The 26,480-nt window shown below is 37.1% G+C and overlaps 3 protein-coding genes across 3 annotated transcripts in view; 1 reads left to right on the top strand and 2 right to left on the bottom strand.

Annotated features, from left to right (window-relative positions):
* The window catches only part of LOC594202 (serine/threonine-protein kinase TAO1), a 45,876-nt gene extending 38,650 nt beyond the window's left edge, over positions 1–7,226 (bottom strand). Inside the window, exon 1 of the mRNA XM_030991569.1 lies at positions 7,082–7,226. The gene's annotated coding sequence lies outside the window, so the exon portion shown is untranslated. The remainder of the gene's footprint in view (positions 1–7,081) is intronic.
* A 2,987-nt stretch (positions 7,227–10,213) lies between these two features.
* LOC100894067 lies at positions 10,214–17,318 on the bottom strand. The gene is made up of 5 exons (XM_003729433.3): positions 16,862–17,318; positions 15,517–15,547; positions 14,252–15,121; positions 12,311–13,814; positions 10,214–11,609 (listed from the first exon to the last, which is right to left on the bottom strand). Exons 1-5 carry the CDS (start codon positions 17,165–17,167, stop codon positions 10,769–10,771), a joined length of 3,552 nt encoding a protein of 1,183 aa, XP_003729481.2. The 5' UTR covers positions 17,168–17,318; the 3' UTR covers positions 10,214–10,768.
* Positions 17,319–17,428: 110 nt separating this feature from the next.
* LOC591770 (centromere protein V) lies at positions 17,429–23,728 on the top strand. The gene is made up of 5 exons (XM_791322.5): positions 17,429–17,534; positions 21,723–21,853; positions 22,333–22,402; positions 22,807–22,921; positions 23,450–23,728. Exons 2-5 carry the CDS (start codon positions 21,738–21,740, stop codon positions 23,572–23,574), a joined length of 426 nt encoding a protein of 141 aa, XP_796415.4. The 5' UTR covers positions 17,429–17,534; positions 21,723–21,737; the 3' UTR covers positions 23,575–23,728.
* The last annotated feature ends 2,752 nt before the right edge of the window (positions 23,729–26,480 follow it).

Here is a 26,480-nt window from a genome sequence, read left to right as displayed (position 1 = left end):
TTTAAAAAATCTTTTTTTTTAATGATTTAAATCAGTCATGCAGGTTCCAAACCAAGTTGATGCGCTAGTGCCCTTTGGTAAGGCATTAATCCTCATTACCAAGTCTAAATTCCCCTGCCATTCTTAAATTTAACCCTGTATTTTTGTCGAAATAAAGCCTGGAGCAATTTCCCCCAGAGCTACGTCCAAGTCGTTCGCAGGCACAAACCACTGTCAAACAGCGACTGCAATATGAGACTAAAGTAGGCTCTGTACTTTAGCCACTCCAGATGCAGCAAGAAAACGACAGAGCTAGGCTTTGCTCAACACTTCAGGAATTGTGGTAAAGTGTCAAATTAGAGTCTGTGCTTGCAGACTAAGGCCGAATAAAAAAACATGTTTAGCGTCCTGTTTTTTCGATAGGAAAGGAGGAGGCCCTTTTTTTCTTCTTTTTTTTCTTTCAAAATGGCCGCTCAAAATGGCCACTCGGTACATTTTCCCTGACAGTCGGGCTATTTTTTTTTTTTTAAATCAGAAAATAGATCCATTTTAGGGGTGTTTTTATGTCTTTTTTTTCTTTTAAAAAATATCAACAAAAAAAAAAAATAGGAGGCGCCCCCCCCCCCAAAAGGAGGCGGGAGGGGACGCTAAACATGTATATTTTTTTAAATGGCCTAATGTCCTAGCAGTAGATTCATGCATGTTAAAATAATAGTATAGACGAACTGTGACGCACTGCCAATAACGACCCCACTTGGACCTTATCTTTGATAATAATTGCTCTATTAATTCAATCGTTTGACCAGATCAAAGGTCAAAATCTTTTTGTCATTATAAAACTAAATCGTATCAGTGAGTAAATCACCATATTCCCTAACCTAAATTATTGAAATTGTATTGTCAAAGCAAGAGTCTTACATTAGCACATGTACAGTACACATGCCAAACCTAGCAGCACATCCCTACATAAAAGATCATGCATGGTTCATGCAGGGAGGTGAGACTTTAAATGGAGATTCCGTCTCGAAAGAATTTCCCGAGGGAAAGATATTCAAGATTAACTTGGCTTAACAACAAGACAATTTAACCCTCTTCAGCCATCAAATCCATCAACAGCCGCCCTTATCAGACCACAGATGCCCTCTGGCGATCCAAATGTTACGAAGTGTTACGCAACGCGGCCTGCTTCCCTAAGCTCTCCAAACACTTGGTCGTAAAAAAAAGGCTTTGAAGCCATGCGAGTCACCGAGAAAATGACGTCATACTCATTGAAGATGTATATAGCTATAACAGACAAAAATACAAAATCGACAACTTATGGCACAAGACAACCTTCTATTGGTTATCAAATGCTTTCGCTGTGCTCGGATAACTCTTCTGAAGACGTAGCCATCTGAACCAGCGAAATCGACCAAGGAAATCGTGAGTTAGAGTGAATGCAAATTTCTCATCATCATCACGTTCTCTTATAATTATTGACATTTTCCGAAAGTTTCCGAAATTTTTACATAGCTAGGAAGGTAGTCCATAAGTTTATCTCTTAAAATAACTAAATGAAACTGTGTTGTAAATTTGCGCATTTGGTTTAATGAGGGTTAGAAGTTGTCAATTCATCACCACTTTTCACCCCGAGTACGGGCCGGCGACGCGAAAGCCGCCGTGCTCGCTGGGCTGTACATGCTGGATGTTGTTGGTGGAAACACACATAGCTGCATTACTACCCTGGCCGTGTATTCAAAGTTGTGCTATTGATTCTAAACATTTCAAACACCACTGTACAAAACTCAACTGATTTCATTCAAAGGCAGTACTATAGTGACGATTGATGACACCTAAAGAGCATTAAAATACAATTTGTTCAACTTTCTGATGTTAGAAAGAATAATTTAAAAATTAAAATTGTGAGTCTACTGTCAAACTTGCCGATCAACCCGCATCGGGATGATTATGTGCATTTGTACTGTATGTTGTGAGTGTATTGACTATTCATGTATTCAAATGCTGCCTAGGTCTATTTACATGGAGCGGCCCACGCATTCACGATGAAACCATTTAACCAGGGAGGTGATTCTGGTTCGCTGCAGAGAGACGAATAAGATTTTCCGTTGACACGTGCATAACTTGTATTGGTCTCCAATTTCCCATAGGCATACACCAGGCTCAAAAATCAAATCTTCCTCAAAATCAGTCAGAAAGTCTAAATCGTCGCCTACCAAATACTCTACCCTACTGTACGCCGCCATTTTTGTCGATAGCAGCCGATGTGTATTTCCAACAATGCATTTCGCGAGCCCTATGTCACTCAGTTTCGGGAGTGAGATTTACGAGCTGTGCGGTCCGGGTGGGGGATTAAGGGGATTATGATAGGGGGAAAAAAGACTCTCGGTGCAACGGACTGCTTCAAAGGGCCCTCTTAGATGCGGAATCCATTTAAACTCACATGCCCTGGTTCAATTTCATGTAGGCTAAAATGTAGGCCTACATGCATGATGGGGGGTTGGGTGTCCGTAAATAACAAACATAAAGTAAAATAGTAATCAAATAGCAAAAACCATCATGAATATTTATCCTTTATAATAATGTCCAACATAACTCTCTGTAGATTTATGAAATTCTGCTTGTAAACTTCTTCAAATTGGCTGATTTAAATCAACTCCAGGTACACAACCTGTCTGGACACACAATGTCTGGGTACATGTACATTTACATTATGTAGGCTTCAATAAGACAATACATTTATCACCAATCACAAACCCATCTCATCTCCTGTGAACTTTGTACTCATCCAGTTAGAATACTCCCTGTCTGTTTAAGTATGTATGGTTTACCTACTATGTACCTCACTCACTGGGATTGGATCCAATTAACATGAACTATCAGCTGATAAAGAAGTTCGAATCAAAACCACATGCTGGGACGAGTGCAGCTTATCAATCTGTGTTTTTAATGAGCAACAAACAACCGCAGGAGCTCTGCATAGTACACTCTGACAAGTTTATCTTTGGTCTAACAGCAGAATTGCAGACATTGCTCTGGTATCATTTTTTTGTAGTGCACCATGGTTGTACACACTAACATTATCTACTACAAGATTATACCAGGTTACATTTGTCAATTCTATTTATTCAGTTCAGAGTTTTTTAAAGGTCTAAATGAATCGGCTTTTCCTCCTCATATTAGCAACAATTATTTAGATTTTCCACTCTTCCCTAATTGATGATGATGATGATGATGATGATGATGATGATGATGACGTACATTAAATGAAACAGAAGAACAAAAAATTACCAATTTCTACATTAAGATAATGATTATTCCTTTTATTCTACTTATAAGACTCTATTTAGAAGACATCAATTACAGTTTTTAATTAATTTGCTCTTATTCGTGAATGGCAAAATGTAGAGCAACATAAATTAACTCAAATTTTCCAGTGATTTTTGCCCTTTCGGCTCATGTACACTTTGTAATTCAGAGCATTCTTCATCAAAATATATAAATAAAATGTCACTAGAAGGCGACACTAAACTGCTATTACACTTATTACTGCTATTACATCATTCATCAAAATTCTGTCATGTTTGATTAAAATAAGTGTTTGGCACATACATGTACAGTATGGTATAATGATAATCATTATTTGATTTGAAGAAATAAATATTATTATCAATTAATCATTCTGCAAACATATACAGTGTATATCTTGAAACAAATAAAATGTAGGATTATCTAATAAAAGTTCTGTGACTTCTGTCCCATGCACAGTGACATAAACGCATTGAAATGCACAAAAACAGTGGAGCAGTGTTCAATATGAAGTGAAACCAATGTTTGCCCCTTACAGTACGTGAATTTAATTTCTTTAAAGTGTTATATTCTGTAACTTTCTCAACATGAAAATGAATAGAATTAGAAATAATGGATGCTGACAGGTACAAGCAATGAGGAATTAATTTACATGTACCGGTACTCGTTTTTAACTTGGCTTGCTTAATATGTATTTAAAGATAGATTTCTGGTATTTTTGTTTCTATTTGATATTCAATTAAATTCAAATCAAGTTAGAAGAAGAATAATCTCTGGGGCAGACCTTCATTTCTAAGGAGCGCGATCGCGCCGGCGCTCCTACAGCGCTCCTAAAAATAATCAGGAGAGTTGTTTACAGCGCTCCTTGGTTTCAATGTTTTCCTTCAGTTAAAAATCCCGTTTAGGGTGCATGTTTGTGGCCGATCGCACCGGAAAAATCGCCATTTTAAGCTTCTAGCAACTTGTCAGTCATTCTCCGAAACAATGCATGTCCTACTAAATATTCATGAACACTATAACTTCGTCACAAATTTCAACCACTTACATCGCCAAGCCTTCGATTAAGCGGGCGCAGGGCGCAAATTTGCGCTCATAAAACCACCAATTGCGCCCATATTCATCTAAAACTAGACGGCAGGGCGCAAGTGTTTGCTGTGAAAATGCGCCTATAAATTATTAGAACAGAAAAAATACACGAATGATTCGTAAAGGGCGCATTTTCACGGAAACACTTGCGCCTTATAAAAGCACTAAATACGAAGCTAGTAGAGAGCTCACGCGGCAAACTGTTCGTGATTCGGAATCACAAACAGTTTGCCGCGCAGGAGCTCTCTACTAGCTACGTATTTAGTGCTTTAATAAGGCACATGTGTTTCCGTGAAAATGCGCCCCTTTGTTTACGTAGGCCTACGTACGATCAGATCATGCGATCGCTAGATGCTGCTGTGGCGCTGGCGCACGCATATACGTACGTACAAATGTATCGAAGGATCAAGACAACAAATCGTCTAATGGAGAAATAAACAAGCATTCAAATAGTCATTAGAGATCTGTCGAGGTTTGTTTGTAGTTCTAGTTTATTATTTCATCTTAAATAGAATTTAGAATTATCTTATTGATAAGTTAAGAACACCTACGATATTCTCGATCGTAGCTACTCTCTTTTTGCCAGCAGCCGACCTAGCGTTGTTTCGGCAGAAAGCTAGCCGGCCAGCTTCCCACGACGAACCTTTCGAGTCCCGGTAAAATTGCGCGCTGCAAAACTCCGAAACTGCATTGGTCTCGTTGAAAAACTCCAGCCCGCTCGCCTCACACGACGGACCATTCGTGGTATGGTGAGAGTGTGTGTGCGAGGTACGATTTTCGTTTCGGGAACGCACGTTACGCAACTTCTTCTTATTTCTTTGGTTATACAACAATTAAAAAGGCAATTTCTTCAAATTTGCTCCTACTGCCGAGAGTGTGTCGGGAGGTTTGTGTGTCTATTCATTTGCTCATCAACATCAATTTTCAAATTGAGCTCCTCACTCTTTCCAGGAGAGTTATTTGAGGAGCTCAATTTGAGCTCCTTGGCAAAACAAGGAGTGGGATTAATAGAGCTCCACCAAATTCTAGAAATGAAGGTCTGCTGGGGTATACTTTCTTTTACCAAAGTTGGGTCGCAGTATCGAAAACATAATATGTAGACACAAATGCGTTGGACAAAATAAATTTCTATGTGCAGATTGGACAGAAGTTTTCTATTTAATTTTTCACAATAGGTTACCCAAAATAAACCGTGATTTGTTTTCTTACAATCTTTCAGTTATTATTACAGATATTATGTGATTGATCAATCAGTATTTAAGTTCATTCCTAGACTAATAGCTCCAGTCTCTTGTATCAATGGTCATTCTGCTGAGACTACATCTGGCTTCAGCCGCTCCACTGACCACCAATAACATACAGAGACCAAAGTATGTGGTATGGCGTAGTGTGTGGGGATGTAGTGCGCAATGCAGTCAGCGTTTGATTGCCGATCTAATCACGATCAATAGCTTCACAAAACTGTACAGATTAGCTGAAGGCTAGTCCTTACCTTATATTTCAAAGCTTTACATTGATGTTGTTTACATAAATGTTTTACCCAGACGTTGTACAGTATGTCCGGACAGGTTGTGTATCATGACAGTTGATTTAAAACTGTATATTTCCCATGCAATTTCCCTTGCAAGATTTTATACATTTTTCAAATAACGGTCATGATTAAAAGTTTTGTTTTGTGTCAATTTTCTTCTTTTTTGGAGTATTTTACCTAAAAACGAAGACATGTAGTATACACTTTCTCACAGGTTTCACGGCAAACTGCTATGCAATACAAGTGCATACAGATGGTGGGTTTCGGCCGTGCACGCCTGCATGAAGTCAGCGACCGTAATGATGATCATCAATTCATATTAAATGTGAATTACTTGCATGAATTTGATGAGGATCTGAGATGACAGTCGCTTACTTCATGCAAGCGCACGCTTTGTTTTTGGGAAAAAATACTGCAAAAAATATTTTAAAATTGACACAAAACAGGTAAGAAAGACATGACTGTTACTTGAACAATTGTGAAAGATTTCTATGATGTTTGGTCTGTTATAGTAAGGTATCTCCACGTTAGGGGTCCAAAGTATGGTCACAGTTGTAAACAGGCGCCAAAAAAAAACAGGGACACATTTTTCAACAGATAGTGGCAAAAATTGCTAGTTAGTCCACCCATTGTGTATGTGAAAAGGGTTACCGTCTGTGTATGGGGAAGGTTGATAAATACAGTGTTACGTCTTATTATTTATTTAAGAATTCCCCATAGACTCTAGGCCATATTAACTGCTAAATTAAAAGTGACGGTTATTTCCATCTGCAGTCACAACAAGGCCCCCTCACTACAGTCCAAAAAAAGACAGTCAGGTCGTGTTGTCGGCTGTTACTAGGTTTGAATGATCATTGATAGATAGAAATAGATGTAGATCTAGTTTTTAAAAAAAAAAACTCATGCTAATGAAACAATGGGCCTGCAATACAGCATGCAGCCCGCAACACCGCCGAACTCTGACCACTGCAATGCCAATTCTCAATACTGCTACGCTGCTGTGCAATGCACATGAATGAGATCGGAACAGTGTGGCATTTAGCCGGTGCAGAACACACACAAAACACATTCATTCCTACGAAAGATTCGTTACGGAAGTGCCCACATACCATTATTTTACTCCACTTCATAGTACTCATAGATTCATGATTATATACTTATTCGGTAGTCAATACTTACATCTACACTGTGGAAAAGATTGATTTTTCCTAGGATGTAAGGAAACGTCGAAAATCATGTCCTAAATATCATATGGCCGTACGATTCTAAACTCCTCCCTACATAATACACATACATTACATGCAAGATGGCGTGATTGTGCGCATGCGTGTGTGTCAGGCAGGCAGCCAATGTTTTTGTGAATATTTATTTTTCTTTCTCAACAAATTTCTTTGAGCGCCACTACTGTGCATGTGTGTGCGTGCGGCAAGTGAAAAGAAAAAAGAAAATCACCTGTTCAAAATGGAAACTTCTTATTTCCGCGTTTCCCGGAAATGCAAACAAAGAGGGTTCATATTCATATTTAATAAGATAAGATCACGAAGATACCATTTGCACTGTTGCCCAGGCATAATAATTGGGAAATGAGTTCTACCTCCTTTCATGAAAGATTGTGACATATTATGGTTTATTGTTGATGGATAAAATGTATATCTTCTCAAATCTCAAACCTGTATTCCAGTCCTACGACTCCTTTGATTGATCAATAAAGCTCTGGTAATGTTTTCAATTTTATTTTAATTAACCATAGACTATTCTTAAAATCAATTAATGAAAAAAGGTAAACGAAAATGGTTCCCGTTTGTATGGGCAAAAGTTTATAAACACATACAATACTCGACTGTGGCTTTCCAAAAATTAAGATTCAATTCAATTCTATTCTATTCTATTCATTTTATTTCTGTTTCTCTTAAAAATTACATTCAACAATATACTATACATATAAGCAAATATATAAATAATACAAAGAATATACGGAGGAGCCAGCAGCCTCGAGGCCATATGGCTCTTTCAAAGGCTGGGCTGCAATGTCCGCAGATAATTATTATACAAAGTAAAGAGAAAAGAAACAATGGGTAGTAAATAAACAAACAAATGAGTATAGGCTAGTTTTTTTTTTAATTCCTAATGTACTGATTTCTCAGTCACTCGGGGCGGACGAGGATAAACTTATTAACATTGACCTCACCTGTGCCTTGGCGAAAAGCGAACTGAATCACTGCAACCCTCGGCTCTCTCCTCCAGGTAGGCCATATAACTGATTGGGTTGTGCAGGTGGACAACTACACCGGGGTCCTGATTTTTTTTTTAATAGCCATCGACCAAGCTCTGTTTATGTGATGAACTAATTTTTTAATAGGAATTCGATTCCACTATAGGCCTACAATTAATTATTCAATACTTCGTGATGAAGGGGATGAGGTATACCCCTTTGTTTACCCCCCCCCCCCCCCCGGGGGGTGCTCTCTCTCTCTCTCTCTCTCTTTCTATCTCTCTTCTATATAGACTCTATCTATATCTATATCTTTCTGTTTCTCTATATATCATACAGCTCATAAAACGGGGAGGGGCCGTGCGCCCCAGCACACCCCCCCCCCCCTCCGTTTTATATGGGACTATATATATATATATATATATATATATATATATATATATATATATATATATATATATATAATATAGGATATTTAATGATAATTTGATTCGGCAAAAATCTTTAAACATTAGCTAGAGTTATCATTTTCTTAGATTTTATTTTTACAAGGAAATCCTGTCGAATCCTCTAATCGCTTTCGACCCTAATAGTGCTTAAGCCCTAAACGAGCAAGCAATTAATTCAATGGGATAATCTTGAAATAAATTCAAATACGTTGTTGAGAACATTTTCCCTTGGCATTATCATAATTACTTATAAGAATAAAAACATGTATTATTTGGGGAAAAGGAACCTTGTAAGTAAATGCCTAATTCATCATGAAGTTGGTGGTAGGCCCTATACCACTTTAGGTAAAGTTGCGGTTCAAGGGTTTTGGTGCAAAATATCCATTCAATATTGTTTAAATATTGCCTTCAGAGGTTTAGATGACAATACTTCAACCTTAATTCGATAAAAGCAGCAATATATGCCCAATTAATGTTCAATGTTGAAGTGCATTCGCGATATTTATCCAGGTCGGATCAATGTGATAATTTACCAAATATAATAGTAAGCGGTTTCCCGGCAAAATTTGTATCATCACGTATTAGTCAAAACATATTCTTTCACATGATTGGTAATAAGAGCTCCATTACATTTTTTGAGAGGCGAGGGGGGCGTTTCCAAAACTGGTCAATACCTTTAAGCAATATATATCCTTTTATATATATATATATATATATATATATATATATTATATAATCGATTTATGATGAATAGCGATGAATCTAATAAGCCGCTACCGAAGCTTTTCGTCTGGCAATCATAAATAATAATAATAATAATAATAAAAACGTTACTATAAAGCGCTTACCACCGAAGTCTCTAAGCGCTAGTTTAAGTCACAAGAATGAACACAAAGCTGAAATCGGGCAATGTCAACGAACGACTTTAGATGTACGCCGTATTTTGCCTGACTGCGTTGAAAATTAGTTCAAACTATCAAAATATGGATTAAATATGCCTTGTGCTATGTTTATTCAAATAATCTTCTTATCGAATCACGATTGGTTCAGATACGAACGAAACAAACCGGGCAATGAGTGGTCTAGCGCCATCTTGCGTTTTAGACATTATAGTAAGGTAGGCTCACTTTCGTCATGGACAGTATTGTATTTGTGATAGGCAGAAAAATGGTATAGCGCTATCTAGCGTTGCAAACATTATATCAACCGCACTCTCTCCTTCCACACCAATCTATCTCTATATATAACTCACTCACTTCATCACTCTCTCTCATTTGACTTTGTTCCTTCATCTCTCATCCATCTCTTAAAAAATAGAATTTGAAACCTCCCTTCATTACTCCGTCCTCCCATCCCTCCGTCTGTCTCTCTCACTGACATTCCCATTTCTTCCTTCTCCCCATTTCCTAATTTCTCTTATTCCCCTCTCCCACAATACCCCACCCCCTCCCCTTAAAACTCCCTTCCTCTCTCTTTCTATCCACCTCTTTTCCCCTTCATCTCCCTGAAAATTTCGTTACACTTCCTTCTCACCTCATATTCGTTCTCTCTCTCTCTCTCTCATCACTGTCTCTTACATCTACTCTCTCCTTGCCAATCTCCTCCCAACCTCTAATAAAATGATAATGAAAAAAAAAACACAGAAATTAATAGAAGTACATGTATATAGAGTACACATATATTTCTTACGCGTGCACCAGTACCATAAATAATGAGACAAAGTGAACCGACTAGATCCTCAACAGAATTGGGCAATATACATAAATAAATTAAAATATGCATAAATACAAGTTACAGAGTGCAACTTAGATTGCTGATGTATATATTAATATGGTAATTGTGAATTCAAAAATGCATTGCCAAAACAAAGTCTTTAATACTTTCATTAGACTATTCATCATTGGCCTTATTTACTACAAAAAGTCTGTTTTTACCAAATGATTGGGCACTTCACAGCTAAGATCTCCGGGGGGGGGGGGGGGGGGGGGGGGGGGGGGGGGGGGGGTAATATCTTTTAAAGAGCCCCACTTTTCAGGATTAAAGATTATAATGAGAGCCAAGTGTGATCATCCCTCAGTCTCAAAACATAATCTAACTAAAATTCTTACCATCATAGTTGAATAGGTAAGATATTTGACGGGATAATAGAACCCTAGTAGATAAGAAAGCAGTTACAGAGTAAGGATTTTTCCCTATGGTTTGTTTTCAAGCATTTTGAAACAGTTCAACAATGCAGTTCTGAATTTGGTCACCAAGTCCTGAGGTGAGAAGAACCCTGAGGTGTTTACGCAGTCTAGAACGACTTCCAAGTACAAAGAGCAGACAGCATTTGAGGAGCTTCTGGCAGTTGTGAAGCGCAGCAAAGTTTGCGAGTCTGCACACTGTGCGATCCGCTAAATTGAAACCCAGTATAATATGATTGACCCATTGCTCCAGCAAGCAAAACTCAGCTGGTCCTGCGTGGTGATGGCTGTCCTTTGAAGTCATACAGAACTTGACCATTGCGATGATATCCAGAAGATTGTCCATCGTTTCCCTGTCCAGGCTGCGAAGGGTTCTGCAGCGCTGCGGGTGACAGTCGTAGAGACTGTGCACCACGCAGGTCAAGCTCTTGACCTGCATGCTTTCTAGACTGACTGATTCCTGACACGCCTCCTGGAAATGTCCAGTCAAAAGACAGGCGAAGTACTCCGATCTCGCAGACAGAATCTGCTTACTTGCCCTCAAGGATTCGCCACCTTTGCAGACAAGGGTCAGGTCCACTAGATGTTCTTGAGCCCTGTAGAGACATTCATCGCAACTACTGCTCCCAGCCACATCACCACCCTCGGTCTGTTGGACGACTTCATCAGATGATGACATGGTGTCAACAGCAAAGTGCCTATCCTTATAGTCCTCCCAGTGTGAAAGTAGTAGACGGGAGGCACGACTCAGGCTATGGCTTGCTTTTCTCAGCAGCTCCTTTGAGGACTGGTTCTGAAACTGCTGTAACATCTGTTGTACTGTCTCACAGTCCACTACGAGATCCCTTAGTATTCTGCCAGAGCTATTCAGAGTTGAAAGAGGAAAGAAAGTCATCACCTACATGTACATGGATACTACCAATAACGAAAAAAAATGCATTGTTTAATTACAGAGCAGAATATCTAGAGAATCTACCGAAGGCACTATGCAATATTGCTGATGCCTTGATAGCCTTATCCTGACAGTCATTGCACATTCTGAAAAACCCATTTCCTCTTTTCATTTTACATTGTTTTCTGTTCAACTGCCAAGCAAAGGTAGCAACCCCAACAGAAAAATTCCCCAAATCAAACCATTTGTATAGAGATGTTGGCAAGCTTACAGTGAAAAAAAATTCTGTTTCATTTTACATCATTTCCTGTTTGCCGAAGAAGTCTGTATTTATCATCTGTATTCTTATTCAACATGTTCATTTCCTGATCTTAAGTCACCTACACTGTATGTGTACATTACATAGACATAGAATGATATTTGCAATAAGTATCTCATAATTCATCTGCTTAGAGACAGGAGGCAATAATATCATTTTACATTAATTACAGAGTTATCACCCTTCTTCCTGCAAAGATATGATTTCTATATTGAAAACTCTTGATTCAGTGACAAGTCGTTATTTAACAATAATATATCTGTAGTTCTGCAGTATTTAACTTAACACACCCCCTTTAAAACTTTCCTTAGCTCAAGTCTAAACCCTTTGTCAAATGGACCACAGTACTTCACCTGTACAGATACGGCAATGAGAGGGCAGCAGACAGTTTCCCTTCTTTCTGTTGTTCTCTTAAAACATGTTCCATCTCCTTCTGTCCAAAAGAGCTTTCAGCAATGTCCCTCAGGATATCAAGATACTCCTGCACCCTGCTTCGTTGTCTCTCGTATGAACTTTGGTGTTCATCGACCATGGATTTAGCCATCTTTTTGGCAGGCTCCTGCTTTTCATGTCTTCTGCATTGCTCTTGAGTTTTTTCACTTGTGGTCAGTGACCTGTAGATAAGGTACGGGATGTTGTGAGACATCAGTTTGTCGTAGAAGATTCTGGATGATAGTATATCCTTGAGGAGCATATGGGCTTTGTCTTTGGCTACCATCTCCATAGTTGCACAGTGAAGTAAGGTCTCTACTGAACATTCCCTCGCTATGTACATGATGGAGGGGACGTGGTGAAGGAGTATCATTTCCCGGAAGATAAGCACAATGTTTTCCTCCTCGTGTCTGCGCTTGCGACGTGTCTCAGGTTCCTTTGAGGGTGTCCTCTCCCCATCTGTGAGATCACCACTAAAACTTGTCCTAGGAGATGAAGGAACTCTCTTAGTCCTACGTGCAGTAAGAGGTGGACTTCTGGAACGTAACGTTGATGGCTTGGGTGAGGGCAACTCTGACTTGCAACTTTTAGTCCTTCCTTTTGCCCTTTGTACATCTGCAGAGGTGGCTGCGGTCTCAGAATCCATCGATGACTCAACTTCCATTGATGATCCAGTCACAACATTTGCAGTTTCTTCAGATTTTGGCAAAGTTGTTGTGTCACATTTCAACAAGGTCAATTTTCTTGTTGCTTGAGCCAACAACGTTCCGCTTGGCTCTCCATCATTATGTTGCATCCTTGACCTGGCCCCATCTTCTGCATTTTCCATCAACCCTGGATTTACTCCTCTCTCCTCCTCATCCATATTGTCACAACTCTCAGAGCTGGTATTGTTATCAGTATCTGATTCTTCGCTCACCACAGGGCTAAAAAACTCTTCAGAGTAACCGAAGAACTTTGGGGGAGACGATGGGTCGTAAAAGTATGACGGACTGCTCCCTGGAGAAGTGCTGTGGCTCTTAGGCGGAGACATCATAGATGAGGGAAACTGGTAGGTTGGTTGGTGGGTGGGCGGCGGAGAGGCACTGCAATGAGCCCTTGGTGGGGAAAGCCCAGAGGCGTAATACTTTGATGGAGAAGACCCTGAGAGGTTGCTCTGAGGAGGTGGTGAAAGCTTTGGGCTCTCTGGATACCAGTGAGCTGAATACTTGGGAGACAAGCCATCATCACAGTCTGGGGTTGATGGCTGAGGTGTCGCCTGTGGTGGATTCAAAAGATTCTTGTCAACATCAACTCCGGTTTGAGTATCTGAATCTTCAAAATCAGAGTCGCGTTTTGTTCTCTTTGATGTATCCCTTTGTCTCTTTCTCTTCCTTTTCCTGTCAGCTCTCTTCAGTGATACATCTTTTTCTTTTCCTGATGCTTCTGTAAATCAAAAAACAAAGAGAAATTTTAAATTTAGGACCTCTTATGAGCTATAATCCTAATTGTGTCCTTACATATATCTGTGGATTAAAGTTAACTCTTACAGGACTTTAATGTTTGGTCACCAAATTGTCTAGGGAACCAAAAATAAACAAAGAAGACTGGTCGCGCAGTATGAGTAATTGCATTTGTATTTTCGAAGCTTGCAAAAGTGACTGCAGATTTGCTGCCTACCATTAAGTGAAATTTTTCTCAATTTCCTTTATGCACAACAAGGTACAGTATAGTATAACAGAAATGTTCTTTAAGGTTATAACTGCATTATGCTTGAAATGGGGATAAATATTCATTTGTATTCCAATTTAAAGCAAAGACATTGTAATGAATTCCATGACCATCAAATAGCATAATGAAAACAACAACAAAGAAAATCTTACTTTCTTCATCGTCCTCTGGAGGCTCACTCTGTGCCTTTACTTTCTTCTGAAGATGTAGAATAAGTACCTTCACAAGGTTGTGGTTTGCAAAATGTTCCATGGCAATGGCATCGAAGCGAAATTCAGCAATGGCTGCAATCACCAGAGCAGATGGGACATCTGGCAGAGAGTCTGCATCACCATTTAAGAGATCAATGAGGAACTGCAAGCCATGGAGCTCAGACATCTTTGCTCTGTTCACAGATTCCTGGCAGCAGAGGCAGAGGTACTGGGCGCATCGTTCCCTGACAGATTTCTTGACGTCTTCGTTCCTGGCCGTTGCCAGGTAAAACTTGACGAATCCTGCATTCCCGAGGGCCGCTCTCCCAATGTCACTTGACATCAGGTTACCAATGCATTCCCAGGAATGATTCTGCACCTCGGGTCTATGGTGAGACAGAAGGTCAAAGAGATTTGACAAACTATCATTCTCTAGTACCGGATTGGCTGCTGCAACAGGAAGCGTCAGGGCGCAACGTGATTTTCGCTTATCGAATGGCGCAGTGAGTGCCACAGCAGTCTCGACTGCCAGGAGGACAAGTTTACTGTCTTTGGACTTGGACTTCACACAGACAACACGCAATCCTCCACATTTGATGACATTCCAGAGAATGGTTTTGTTCTTGCTCGAGGCAAATATCTTGAGGACTCGCAGAAGACTGTGACAACATCCACTGTCTTCAGTGATATCAAGGGCATGAACCAGGATGGGTACAACATCTTCTTCCAGGTTATCCTCGATGTCTGTACTTTTGCCGAGGTTAGCGAGAGCCCTCGCACATCGGTTGGTAATGCTGATGGAGGATTCTGAATAATGTCTCAGGACAGAGGCTGGAAAGGGAATAAAAATATGTTTTGAGAGAGAACAATATACTTGACGATAGCAATGAAACATACTACACTAAAGTTTTGATAGTATACATATATTTCTCCCATAAATGACTGAGAGATCGTTTCCCCAAGTATTGAGTTAAGCATCATGATTCATTTTTTGGGGGGGCTAATATCCGGAGAGAAATCAAGGCCAAGGGCTTCTGTGCACTTAAAACAAAGAAATTGTGAGCTGAATTTCTAAACCTCTAGAATACTTGGATATGCGTACATGTAAGTCAGTTGTAACTCGGTTCAGAAACAAGCAGAATATGACTGAAGGAAAGAGTTAATGAGTTATGTTATGGATGGAGGATTACATGCAATGTAATTTTCTTGATTGATTCAGAACTTACCAATGATTGCAATGCCACTGGAATCCTTCACCTGTAATGGACAGATAAATCAAATTACAGACATTTTGTTACACTTGTTACAACATCGATTGGAATATGATTGAGATTTATATAAGAACCTTACATGGTCAATGATGAAAAATTACACACATCAAGATTTGACTTAAAAATAAAAAAGAAAGAACATTCCGCTAATTTTATAATACCTGATGATGAACAATTAAGCAAATGAAGAAATGAACAAAAACCTAACTTCTTATTAAAGGTAGTACAAAGTTTTGGGAAATGATGAAAATTGGGTGGACAGTAATTCTTTCCAATTTTGATATATTTAGATGCCTGTGTGGAAGTATTATAAGCACTAGAAAGTTTATCCCCTAAAACACTTCTACTTTCGAGAAATATTGAATATAAAAATTTACCGGTGCTCCCGGTAAATTTTGATAAATTTCAAATAACGCCAAGTAACGGCCGTACAATGCTAGCTGCGACCATGAAAATCTCAGAATATGTAGTTGTAATATATAATTTCCAAACGGGAATAGCTAATTGGTCGATTTTAGTCAAGAAACATTGTTTTATAGCTTAATTAATATCTTGACCTTGAGAGGGAGCTATACAACATTATTATTTACAATTTCATAACTGAAGACTGGATTTCAACCCCGACAACGATCACTGAATATTGTAGGATCGCATATGCTTCTAATATGTCCATTTGAACCAAATTCATGACCCCATACCAAAACTTTGTATTACCTTAAGTTAATCATGGAAGAATCCTGGATCGATGAACAGGCTTAGACCTACACAACATCGTGTATTAAAGTAAGTAAGTAAAGTAATGCAACACAAGTGGTGTCAAAGTCATTTTGACATTGCCCAAACAAATCTAGACCAAAAAAAATGTCAATCCAATTATGGGGAAATAGACCTCTAGGCCATCGAGACTTCATCTTGCTTAGTGCATTGATCAAAAGTCAAAGTATGTTGATAAACTTCTCAAGCCAAGCCAAAGGCATGCAGCTGTCTAAACAAATGTGGAAAACATATCTGCAAAATCAAAAGCACTTCAGAATTTTTCTTAAAAAACTGAAAGAAATTGCTGAAATATGAACTGGCTCAATATTATTTACTCATAATTTCATCTTTCATAAATGGCCTGCTCGCCAATCATGACAATGCTGTTGTTAATAAATTGACAAATGATGGATGCATTGTCATGTGAATGAATGGTATTTTGATCCTCTTGCTCTTGCTAGCTTGCATGCCCTGGCCTTGGTGAACTAAATCTTAATCTGCTCAAAGAAAAAATTTGTAAAATTTATGGAAAACATTATAATACCTGCTCTGCATTATTTTTATCTAAACAACAGGTGGCCAAAACACTGACAGACAGGTCAACGACCTCTTCATCTTCAACCTTTTCTCTCAAAATTTCAAGGAGTTTGATCCCTCCATCTGATGCATAAAACGTGACGAGAAAGTCTTTGTAGAATTGCTTGGAATGGTGAATTTTCTCCCTGATGTTTTTCAAAGTTGTTTTGATGATCGCTGAGTCAACATTTGGATCTAGTTTTGCGATAAATGACTCAATCATTCCAGACCCAGGCCTGGCTCTTGGGCTTGTTTCAGATGAAGGTACTGCCATCACGAATCCAACACACAGCTTTGAATTGAGCGCAAAGCTTCGGCTAGCGCCGCGCCACGGTCGAGGGTCGCTGCTAAATAATTATGTACGGATATAGGCCTACGTGTGTATAAATCTATGGCGTGTTTTGCGCTTGCGTGTATATGGCACTGGGCAATGCGATGCACTTGTATTTTGCTGTAGCGATCCAGGTCCGATCACCTGACAACAATGTGGGTCACATGACCGAGGATGACGCTTTGAGTTGCTCAAAGTTCAAACCTGTAAAAAGTGTAAGCTGCATCTGCATCTGCATCCGCATCCGCATCTGCATCTGTCTTTGACGTACAATCACCAGCATCTGGTTGTCGCTGCATCGAAAGACAGGGTAATGTTTCCATAAAATGAGTGAAATAGTCAGTCATATGTACTTAAAATTAGAATTTTAGTGAGTGAGTAACTAGAACTTGTATTGTATTTGTAGAGGTCTAGCTACTATGCCTAAGTATAGATCTACTGTCGATTGGCTAATTTTTTTGACTAATCATTGCCTTGTCGTCTCTAGTCTTGAATAGAATAGATCTAAAAAGTAAATGACTCTGCAGTGAGTGAGTGACTGTGCAGTGCACTGTGCAGTGACGATGTTCGTCTTGATCTATGTTGGGTCTGATTCTCTGACTGTTGTCGATTTAATAGTGTTATGTACGGAGCCCCGGAAGTGACATGGAGAATTTTTTTTTTTCTCGTTTTCCTGAGATAAATTCTCGTTTTCCTGAGATAATTTTTCGTTTTCCTGAGATAAATTCTCGTTTTCCTGAGATAAATTCTCGTTTTCCTGAGATAATATTTCGTTTTCCTGAGATAATTCCCGTTTTCCTGAGATAAATTCTCGTTTTCCTGAGAAAATTTTTCGTTTTCCTGAGATAAATTCTTGTTTTCCTGAGATAAATTCTCGTTTTCCTGAGATAATTTTTCGTTTTCCTGAGATAAATTCTCGTTTTCCTGAGATAATATTTCATTTTCCTGAGATAATTCCCGTTTTCCTGAGATAAATTCTCGTTTTCCTGAGATAATTTTTCGTTTTCCTGAGATAAATTCTCGTTTTCCTGAGATAATACTTCGTTTTCCTGAGATAATTCCCGTTTTCCTGAGATAAATTCTCGTTTTCCTGAGATAATATTTCGTTTTCCTGAGATAAATTCTCGTTTTCCTGAGATAAATTCTCGTTTTCCCGAGATAATTTTTCGTTTTCCTGAGATAATTCCCGTTTTCCTGAGATAAATTCTCGTTTTCCTGAGATAATTTTTCGTTTTCCTGAGATAAATTCTCGTTTTCCTGAGATGATATTTCGTTTTCCTGAGATAATTCCCGTTTTCCTGAGATAAATTCTCGTTTTCCTGAGATAATTTTTCGTTTTCCTGAGATAAATTCTCGTTTTCATGAGATAATATTTCGTTTTCCTGAGATAATTTTTCGTTTTCCTGAGATAATTTTTCGTTTTCCTGAGATAAATTCTCGTTTTCCTGAGATAATTTTTCGTTTTCCTGAGATAAATTCTCGTTTTCCTGAGATAATATTTCGTTTTCCTGAGATAATTCCCGTTTTCCTGAGATAAATTCTCGTTTTCCTGAGATAATTTTTCGTTTTCCTGAGATAAATTCTCGTTTTCCTGAGATAATATTTCGTTTTCCTGAGATAATTCCCGTTTTCCTGAGATAAATTCTCGTTTTCCTGAGATAATATTTCGTTTTCCTGAGATAAATTCTCGTTTTCCTGAGATAAATTCTCGTTTTCCTGAGATAATTTTTCGTTTTCCTGAGATAATTCCCGTTTTCCTGAGATAAATTCTCGTTTTCCTGAGATAAATTCTCGTTTTCCTGAGATAATTTTTCGTTTTCCTGAGATAAATTCTCGTTTTCCTGAGATAATATTTAGTTTTCCTGAGATAATTCCCGTTTTCCTGAGATAAATTCTCGTTTTCCTGAGATAATTTTTCGTTTTCCTGAGATAAATTCTCGTTTTCCTGAGATAATATTTCGTTTTCCTGAGATAATTCCCGTTTTCCTGAGATAAATTCTCGTTTTCCTGAGATAATTTTTCGTTTTCCTGAGATAAATTCTCGTTTTCCTGAGATAATATTTTGTTTTCCTGAGATAATTCCCGTTTTCCTGAGATAAATTCTCGTTTTCCTGAGATAATATTTCGTTTTCCTGAGATAAATTCTCGTTTTCCTGAGATAATATTTCGTTTTCCTGAGATAAATTCTCGTTTTCCTGAGAAAACGAGAATTTATCTCAGGAAAATGGGAATTATCTCAGGAAAACGAAATATTATCTCAGGAAAACGAGAATTTATCTCAGGAAAACGAAAAATTATCTCAGGAAAACGAGAATTTATCTCAGGAAAACTGGAATTATCTCAGGAAAACGAAATATTATCTCAGGAAAACGAGAATTTATCTCAGGAAAACGAAAAATTATCTCAGGAAAACGAGAATTTATCTCAGGAAAACGAGAATTTATCTCAGGAAAACGGGAATTATCTCAGGAAAACGAAAAATTATCTCAGGAAAACAAGAATTTATCTCAGGAAAACGAGAATTTATCTCAGGAAAACGGGAATTATCTCAGGAAAACGAAAAATTATCTCAGGAAAACGAGAATTTATCTCAGGAAAACGAAAAATTATCTCAGGAAAACGAGAATTTATCTCAGGAAAACGAGAAAAAAAAAATTTCTCCATGTCACTTCCGGGGCTCCGTAGTTATGCCTATGACAATCAGTCAATTTTTGACTAGTCTAGAGTCTATTAAATGAAAATAATATCAGTTTATCTCCAACAATTTATTTTTAGTTTTAGTTTCTGAGACCGAGACTTAGTTTGAGAGTCTTGAATACCTTGAGTAGTCTACCCAGCTTCTGGAAGAAAGCTGTCTCCAGCTGCCAAGCTTCCAGGTCTAACTTCAAGGGGGGGGGGATGTCCCAGCTTCTGGGTCTTGCACCATAGTCATTTTAAAAATCAGGAATGTCATAATTGGAGTGTCTAATTTAACTCTTACTTAGGCCTATCAATTAATTCTTTATATAAAAAAATCCTTTGTCTCATCTTGCGTAAAGGAATAATACTAATAGGCCTAGGCTAATAGATTAATAATATTTCAGATGAGATGATCATTCAAAACATGTCCAATTAGTCTAAGTTGGTATGATGTTATTGTTAACAAGTCGGTTGTTGAATTTGTAATTTGGTATTCCTTATTTAATGATTATTCATGAAATAAATGAAACTTAAATTGAAAATATTAATCAATTGCCCACTTTGTCACAACAATGCCATATAGAGTTCTACATTGTTGTGACAATGTGTTACCAAATTATCTCAAGAGGTTATCAGATTGGCAAAAGAATTTGATTGTGTTATTAGGAAAATTGCAATATGTGAAATGGCACTGAGGGCCGTTTCTCGAAACCGTCATAACTACAAGATCAACGACATGTCGACACTGTCACGCAACTTGTCAGCTAAGTGTTTCACGAAGCCGTCTTTGCCAAGATGAGCGACAACTTCCGCGAAAATGAGTTGTCACTGCTCCGAACCCGTCATATCATTTTAATTGCTGTAAAGTGCCATCACAAGTCAGTTTGTTGCTATTCCATGGGCTGCGAAATGTACGATTAGTTTCACTATCATTTTGAGAAAAATATAGACGAGTTCGGTACGTAATTCTCTGGGATGCGAAATGCAAATGTAAAGAAGTGATAATCAAAATTATACAGAAATTTTAAAAAAACTGAATATAAACATAAAATCACAAATCTTTAAACTATAAGATATAAATAAAAGAGATAAGAATGTTACACACCGTTGTCCATAGTCGATACCACCATACCTTTGGGGCCTATGTGCATTATTATTCCCTCTCTAATTACTTCTTCCAAATTATATTTTCAATATCAAATCAATTATATAATGAGTATTTATGAGACTCTAGAATAAAAACTGGCTGAGAAAAGGTATTTTGCCTAAAATTCCGCGTCACATTAACAAAATAAGTATGTATGGATAAACTATCACATTACGGTATCCTTCAACTACCTTTTGATTGGATTGTCAAGAAAAAAACACTCACCGGTTTTTCTTCAATTTAAGAATTTTTACAGAAATATGCAAACCGTTTGATGATCTACATTTGATAATGACACTATTTTTTATTTATTTTAGGAGAATTTATATGTATATATGTTTCTTTTTGAACAATTTTAGCCCCAAAATTTGTTTTGGGTTATTTGTGATAAATAAAATGGATTGTGACAAAGATTATGTTCTTGAGCTGCTAGTATCGCGATATATCGATATCATGTCTGTCATGGCTTTGTGAAACGGTTTATCCACTTCATGACATCTCCGTAGGTCGCCGACAAAGATATGACTGTCATGAAGTTGGTTTCGAGAAATTGCCCCCTGGCCTCTAGCTATCTTGCAATATCTAACTGTCTAAGGAAATATGACAATATCTTTAAGAATGTGAGCATTAATTTTTGTATAATCTCCCCCCCCCCCCATCTTATACTTATAGGGTTATAAATGAAGGATGGCAGAAGAAACTAAAGAAGAGACCACTCTGGTCAAGCACACAGGAGGATGTCACTGTGGTGCAGTGAGGTTCGAGTTGTTGGCCCCAGCTGTTGTCAACATATGGGACTGTAGGTAAGTCATAAGAATTTTTGTTTGTTTTTGTTTTTGGTCATTTTGTTCATAGATTGGTGTTCATTACTTGGTTAACTCCAATATGTAAAATTTGTTGAAGTATGAACTTATTTGGACATTTTTTTGTCTTCATTCTGGACTTTCTTGAGTACGGTATGTATTCTTCATCCAGTATTTTTTGAATTTTAGAATGAAAAAAAAAAGTTAAAAGGAGATGCAAGACAGCTTTGCTCTGCCAAATCAGGAAATCAGGAATATTCCCTTAATCAAAAGCAGTATTTACATTTATAAAATGGGTTCAAGAAATGTAAGTGGTCAGTCCATTTTTCTTTCCCACCATGAAAAATGGTCAATGCTAATGTGATCTCATATTTTCAATCTCGACTTAGATTATGATGATCATAGAATGTTCTGTTTGGTGCTGAATATTTTGGATTTTGATTGTGATATAAGCAGCCATTTATCCTCTTTTATTTCAGTTGCAGCATTTGTGTCAAGAAACAAAACAAGCACTTCATAGTTCCAAACTCAAAGTTTAAACTTTTGCAGGTGAGTTCCTTGATTGCAAAAGAAAAGATTGTTCTTGTGTGATGTAGCTCTACTGTACATATTTTGAATATTTTGAATATTTAATCAAGAAAGAGAAAGAGAGAGAGAGAGAGAGAGAGAGGGTGGAGGCATTATGGTGGGTGAGTAATTTCTTCATATTCTACACATTCTTAAATTACAGTTTTCTTATTGCTATGTGGAGGTTCTCAAACATATCTTCAAGTTCCATTTGTAATTCATCTTTAGTAAGTGTTGGCTTCCTGAGAGAAAAAAAAAATATATTGCTTGCTCTGTACCCCTATCCTTCATTATAAGACAATTGGGATTTTTATCACTATTTGTTTTCTTTTGCTTTTTTCTCACCACTTTTCTCTTATTTCTCCTCCCTTTCTTCCATATCCTAGGGAGAGGACATTCTATCCTGTTACACATTCAACACTGGCCAAGCCAAACACACATTCTGTAAGGTGTGCGGAGTACAGAGCTTCTATACTCCTAGGTCAAGCCCTGACTGCAAAGGTCAGTTTAAAGCAGATGTATCGTCTGCTAAAGTACAGATTCAAGTTGATGACTATTCCGACTGTCAACAGACAATGTGTCATTTGTAGAAAGATTATTTCCTTTTTGATATTAGGAATTAGGTTATTTATCTTTTGTGTAAAGCAGACTAATGAGATAAGATTTTGTTTTCTTTTTAGAGGGGGGGGGGGGGGGGGGGGGGGGGGGCAAGAGGGTTAGGATTTATAAGAGTATGCATGGTCAGTAATTAATCATGTATATTTATAAGATTTGCATCTTTAGGATGTCAAGTTTCATTATTTCAAAATACATTTTTCTGTGGCCCAGTCACCTTGCTTCCTCTTATGATACAATTCAACTTTTCACCAACATAATGCTGTGCCCCCCCCCCCCAAGTGAAAATACAAATCCTGGCTACACAATTTATGAAATATAGTGGCATATTTTCCTTCTGTTAATGATGTTGTTGTTTTTCTTTCTGTGTAGTAACTACAACATTTTCCCCTTGCTTTTCTGTATTTTATGCAGGAATCTGCCCTCACTGCGTAGACCCAGGAACAATTAAAGGAGAGATTGTACAGAAGTTTAAAGGAGAAAAATGGGAAGAAACATTTGAAGCAAAAGGTGGTTATGCCACCTTTAATAAACAATAATCAAGGAAGGCAGATGATGGTTTAGAGATATTAGAATGAGATTATATTTGATTACATGGCTAAATCAGATGAGCTGAGTCATGTTTAATTTTTTTTTTCTCTTTACCTCTTCAGAGGGACTTTATTGTTCCATTTCAAAATACATATATATTACATGTATTTACAAAACAAGTAAAATGAAACATGAATTATATACAAGATCAACATAATATCTTAAAATGATCATTTTAACATTTCTAATACTTTCTTAACTTCCTCAATATCGAAGTATTTTATATTTTCTTTGTATTTCAAATAACATTTTAATGATGAAATAAAATTATTTATTAACCTCTTTGGATTGGTTGGTACTTCTCCAAAGTTCCGCTTAATGTAGTCTTTGTATATAACCAGTTGAGCATAATTTATCCAAGTTATCTATTTTATATCCAATCAATAACATTTTCATATCAATTTCAATTTCTATTTTAAAAATGAAATATATAATTCTTGAGATAATTTTCCAGAAAACTCTTAATTTCTTGCAACGAAATATAAAATGTTCAATAGTTTCTTTTTCACGACAAATTTCACATTTGTTAGACTGTACGATTTTCCATAAAAAGAGATTGTCTTTAGATGGCAATATTCTATGAATTTAAAATTATATTGTTTGATCTTATTGTCTCTTATGTTATTAAATTTGAACTGAAATACATCTTTCCAAACAAATGTTTCTGGTAGGCCTAAAATATGGTTGATCTTATTGTCTCTTATGTTATTAAATTTGAACTGAAATACATATTTCCAAACAAATGTTTCTGGTAGGCCTAAAATATTTTGCCAAAAATGGAAACCAATTTTCTCTTTTTTCCTTTCTAGCATTAAATTATAATAACTTTTCGCCATAGTAAATTCAACGTTTATAACATCTAAAGATGTCTCAATGTACATTGTTTCATTGAGACTCATTTATTAAAATGCACTGTGCACTTGTAAAAAAATGCCAGAGTTTAAGCAAGGGAAACAATATGCAAACTTTGTAAGTGCATAGGGAAATATGAGTGTTAATTCATAATGCTATACAAGAACTGTTTATAAGTATTAAAATTACTATTTTTCATTCCTTTTGGTTTTCATTTTCACTATGACCTGTAGTTCTTGAGATTTTACTGACTGGCATAAAAATACTTGAACCGCCTTCTGATAGAGAAACATTATACTGGAAATATTGCAGTAGTGGTTTTCTTTTTGTAATGAATCAAGTTGAACGATTGTGTCTTCAGTGTAATGTTTATGAATATTTTGAATTTTTAGACAATGAAATAAAATATTTTCCTATAATTATGAATAATTTTGAATGTTTTGTATCCTGTTTCCTTTATAGCTGTTTAAGTATTTTACATGCAATTCTGTAGGATTATTTAAAGTTATTACATTGCCTTTTAGTTGCATGGTTTCTGGGTGTGCTGATCCGCACGTTAGGCCTATGTATGTGCCCCCCCCCCCCTCCAGCCTCCTATTAGTTGAATGGCAAAAAACTTAAATTAAAGTAAAAAGAAAACAAAGAAAAAAAAACAGCCAAATTTTAAGGGAGGTGTACAGGAACATTAACAAAATGATAACTAGGACTCTTTAATTTCCACACCTTCCCCCAATTCAGTTCACATTTCATTACCCTGCTGCAAGTCTAGCATTCCCCCCCCCCCCCCCCCCCCCCCCCCCCCCCCCCCCCCCCCCCCCCCCCCCCCCCCCCCCCCCTCTTTGTGGCAGTTTCCCTGCTTAGTGGCTACATGGTCCCATGTGCTATATACACAACTGGTGAGAATGATACATAGAGGTTAGAGAACAGATGAAGAGAACAAATTGAACAGAATAAGTGAGAATGATACATAGAGTTTTATAGAGTTTTATAGAACAGATGAAGAGAAAAATTGAACAGAATAAGTGAGAATGATAAATAGAGGTTTACAGAGAACATATGAAGAAGAAAAAATTGAACAGAATAAGTGAGAATGATACATAGAGAGCAAATGAAGAAAACAAAATGAACAGAATAAGTGAGAATGATACATAGAGAGCAGATGAAGAAAAAAATGAACAGAATAAGTGAGAATGATACAGAGGTTTATAGAGAACAGATGAAGACAAAATTGAACAAAATAAGCGAGAATGATACATAGAGGTTTATAGAGAACAGATGAAGTCAAAATTGAACAGAATAAGTGAGAATGATATAGAGGTTTATAGAGAACATATGAAGAAAACAAAACATTGAACAGAATAAGTAAGAATGATACATAGAGAGCAGATGAAGAAAAAAAAAATGAACAGAATAAGTGAGAATGATATAGAGGTTTATAGAGAACATATGAAGAAAACAAAACATTGAACAGAATAAGTAAGAATGATACATAGAGAGCAGATGAAGAAAAAAAACATTGAACAGAATAAGTGAGAATGATATAGAGGTTTATAGAGAACATATGAAGAAAACAAAAAAATGAACAGAATAAGTGAGAATGATATAGAGGTTTATGGAGAACATATGAAGAAAAAAAAACATTGAACAGAATAAGTGAGAATGATATAGAGGTTTATAGAGAACATATGAAGAAAACAAAAAAATGAACAGAATAAGTGAGAATGATATAGAGGTTTAAAGAGAACAGATGAAGAAAAAAAACATTGAACAGAATAAGTGAGAATGATATAGAGGTTTATAGAGATTACATATGAAGAAAAAAAAAACATTGAACAGAATAAGTGAGAATGATATAGAGGTTTATAGAGAACATATGAAGAAAACAAAAAAATGAACAGAATAAGTGAGAATGATATAGAGGTTTAAAGAGAACAGATGAAGAAGAAAAACATTGAACAGAATAAGTGAGAATGATATACATAGAGAGCAGATGAAGAAAAAA

This window comes from Strongylocentrotus purpuratus, unplaced genomic scaffold, assembly GCF_000002235.5.
Source record: "Strongylocentrotus purpuratus isolate Spur 01 unplaced genomic scaffold, Spur_5.0 spur5_scaffold_2, whole genome shotgun sequence".
Classification (NCBI taxonomy): Eukaryota; Metazoa; Echinodermata; class Echinoidea; order Camarodonta; family Strongylocentrotidae; genus Strongylocentrotus; species Strongylocentrotus purpuratus.
This window is presented reverse-complemented; position numbering and strand designations above follow the sequence as displayed.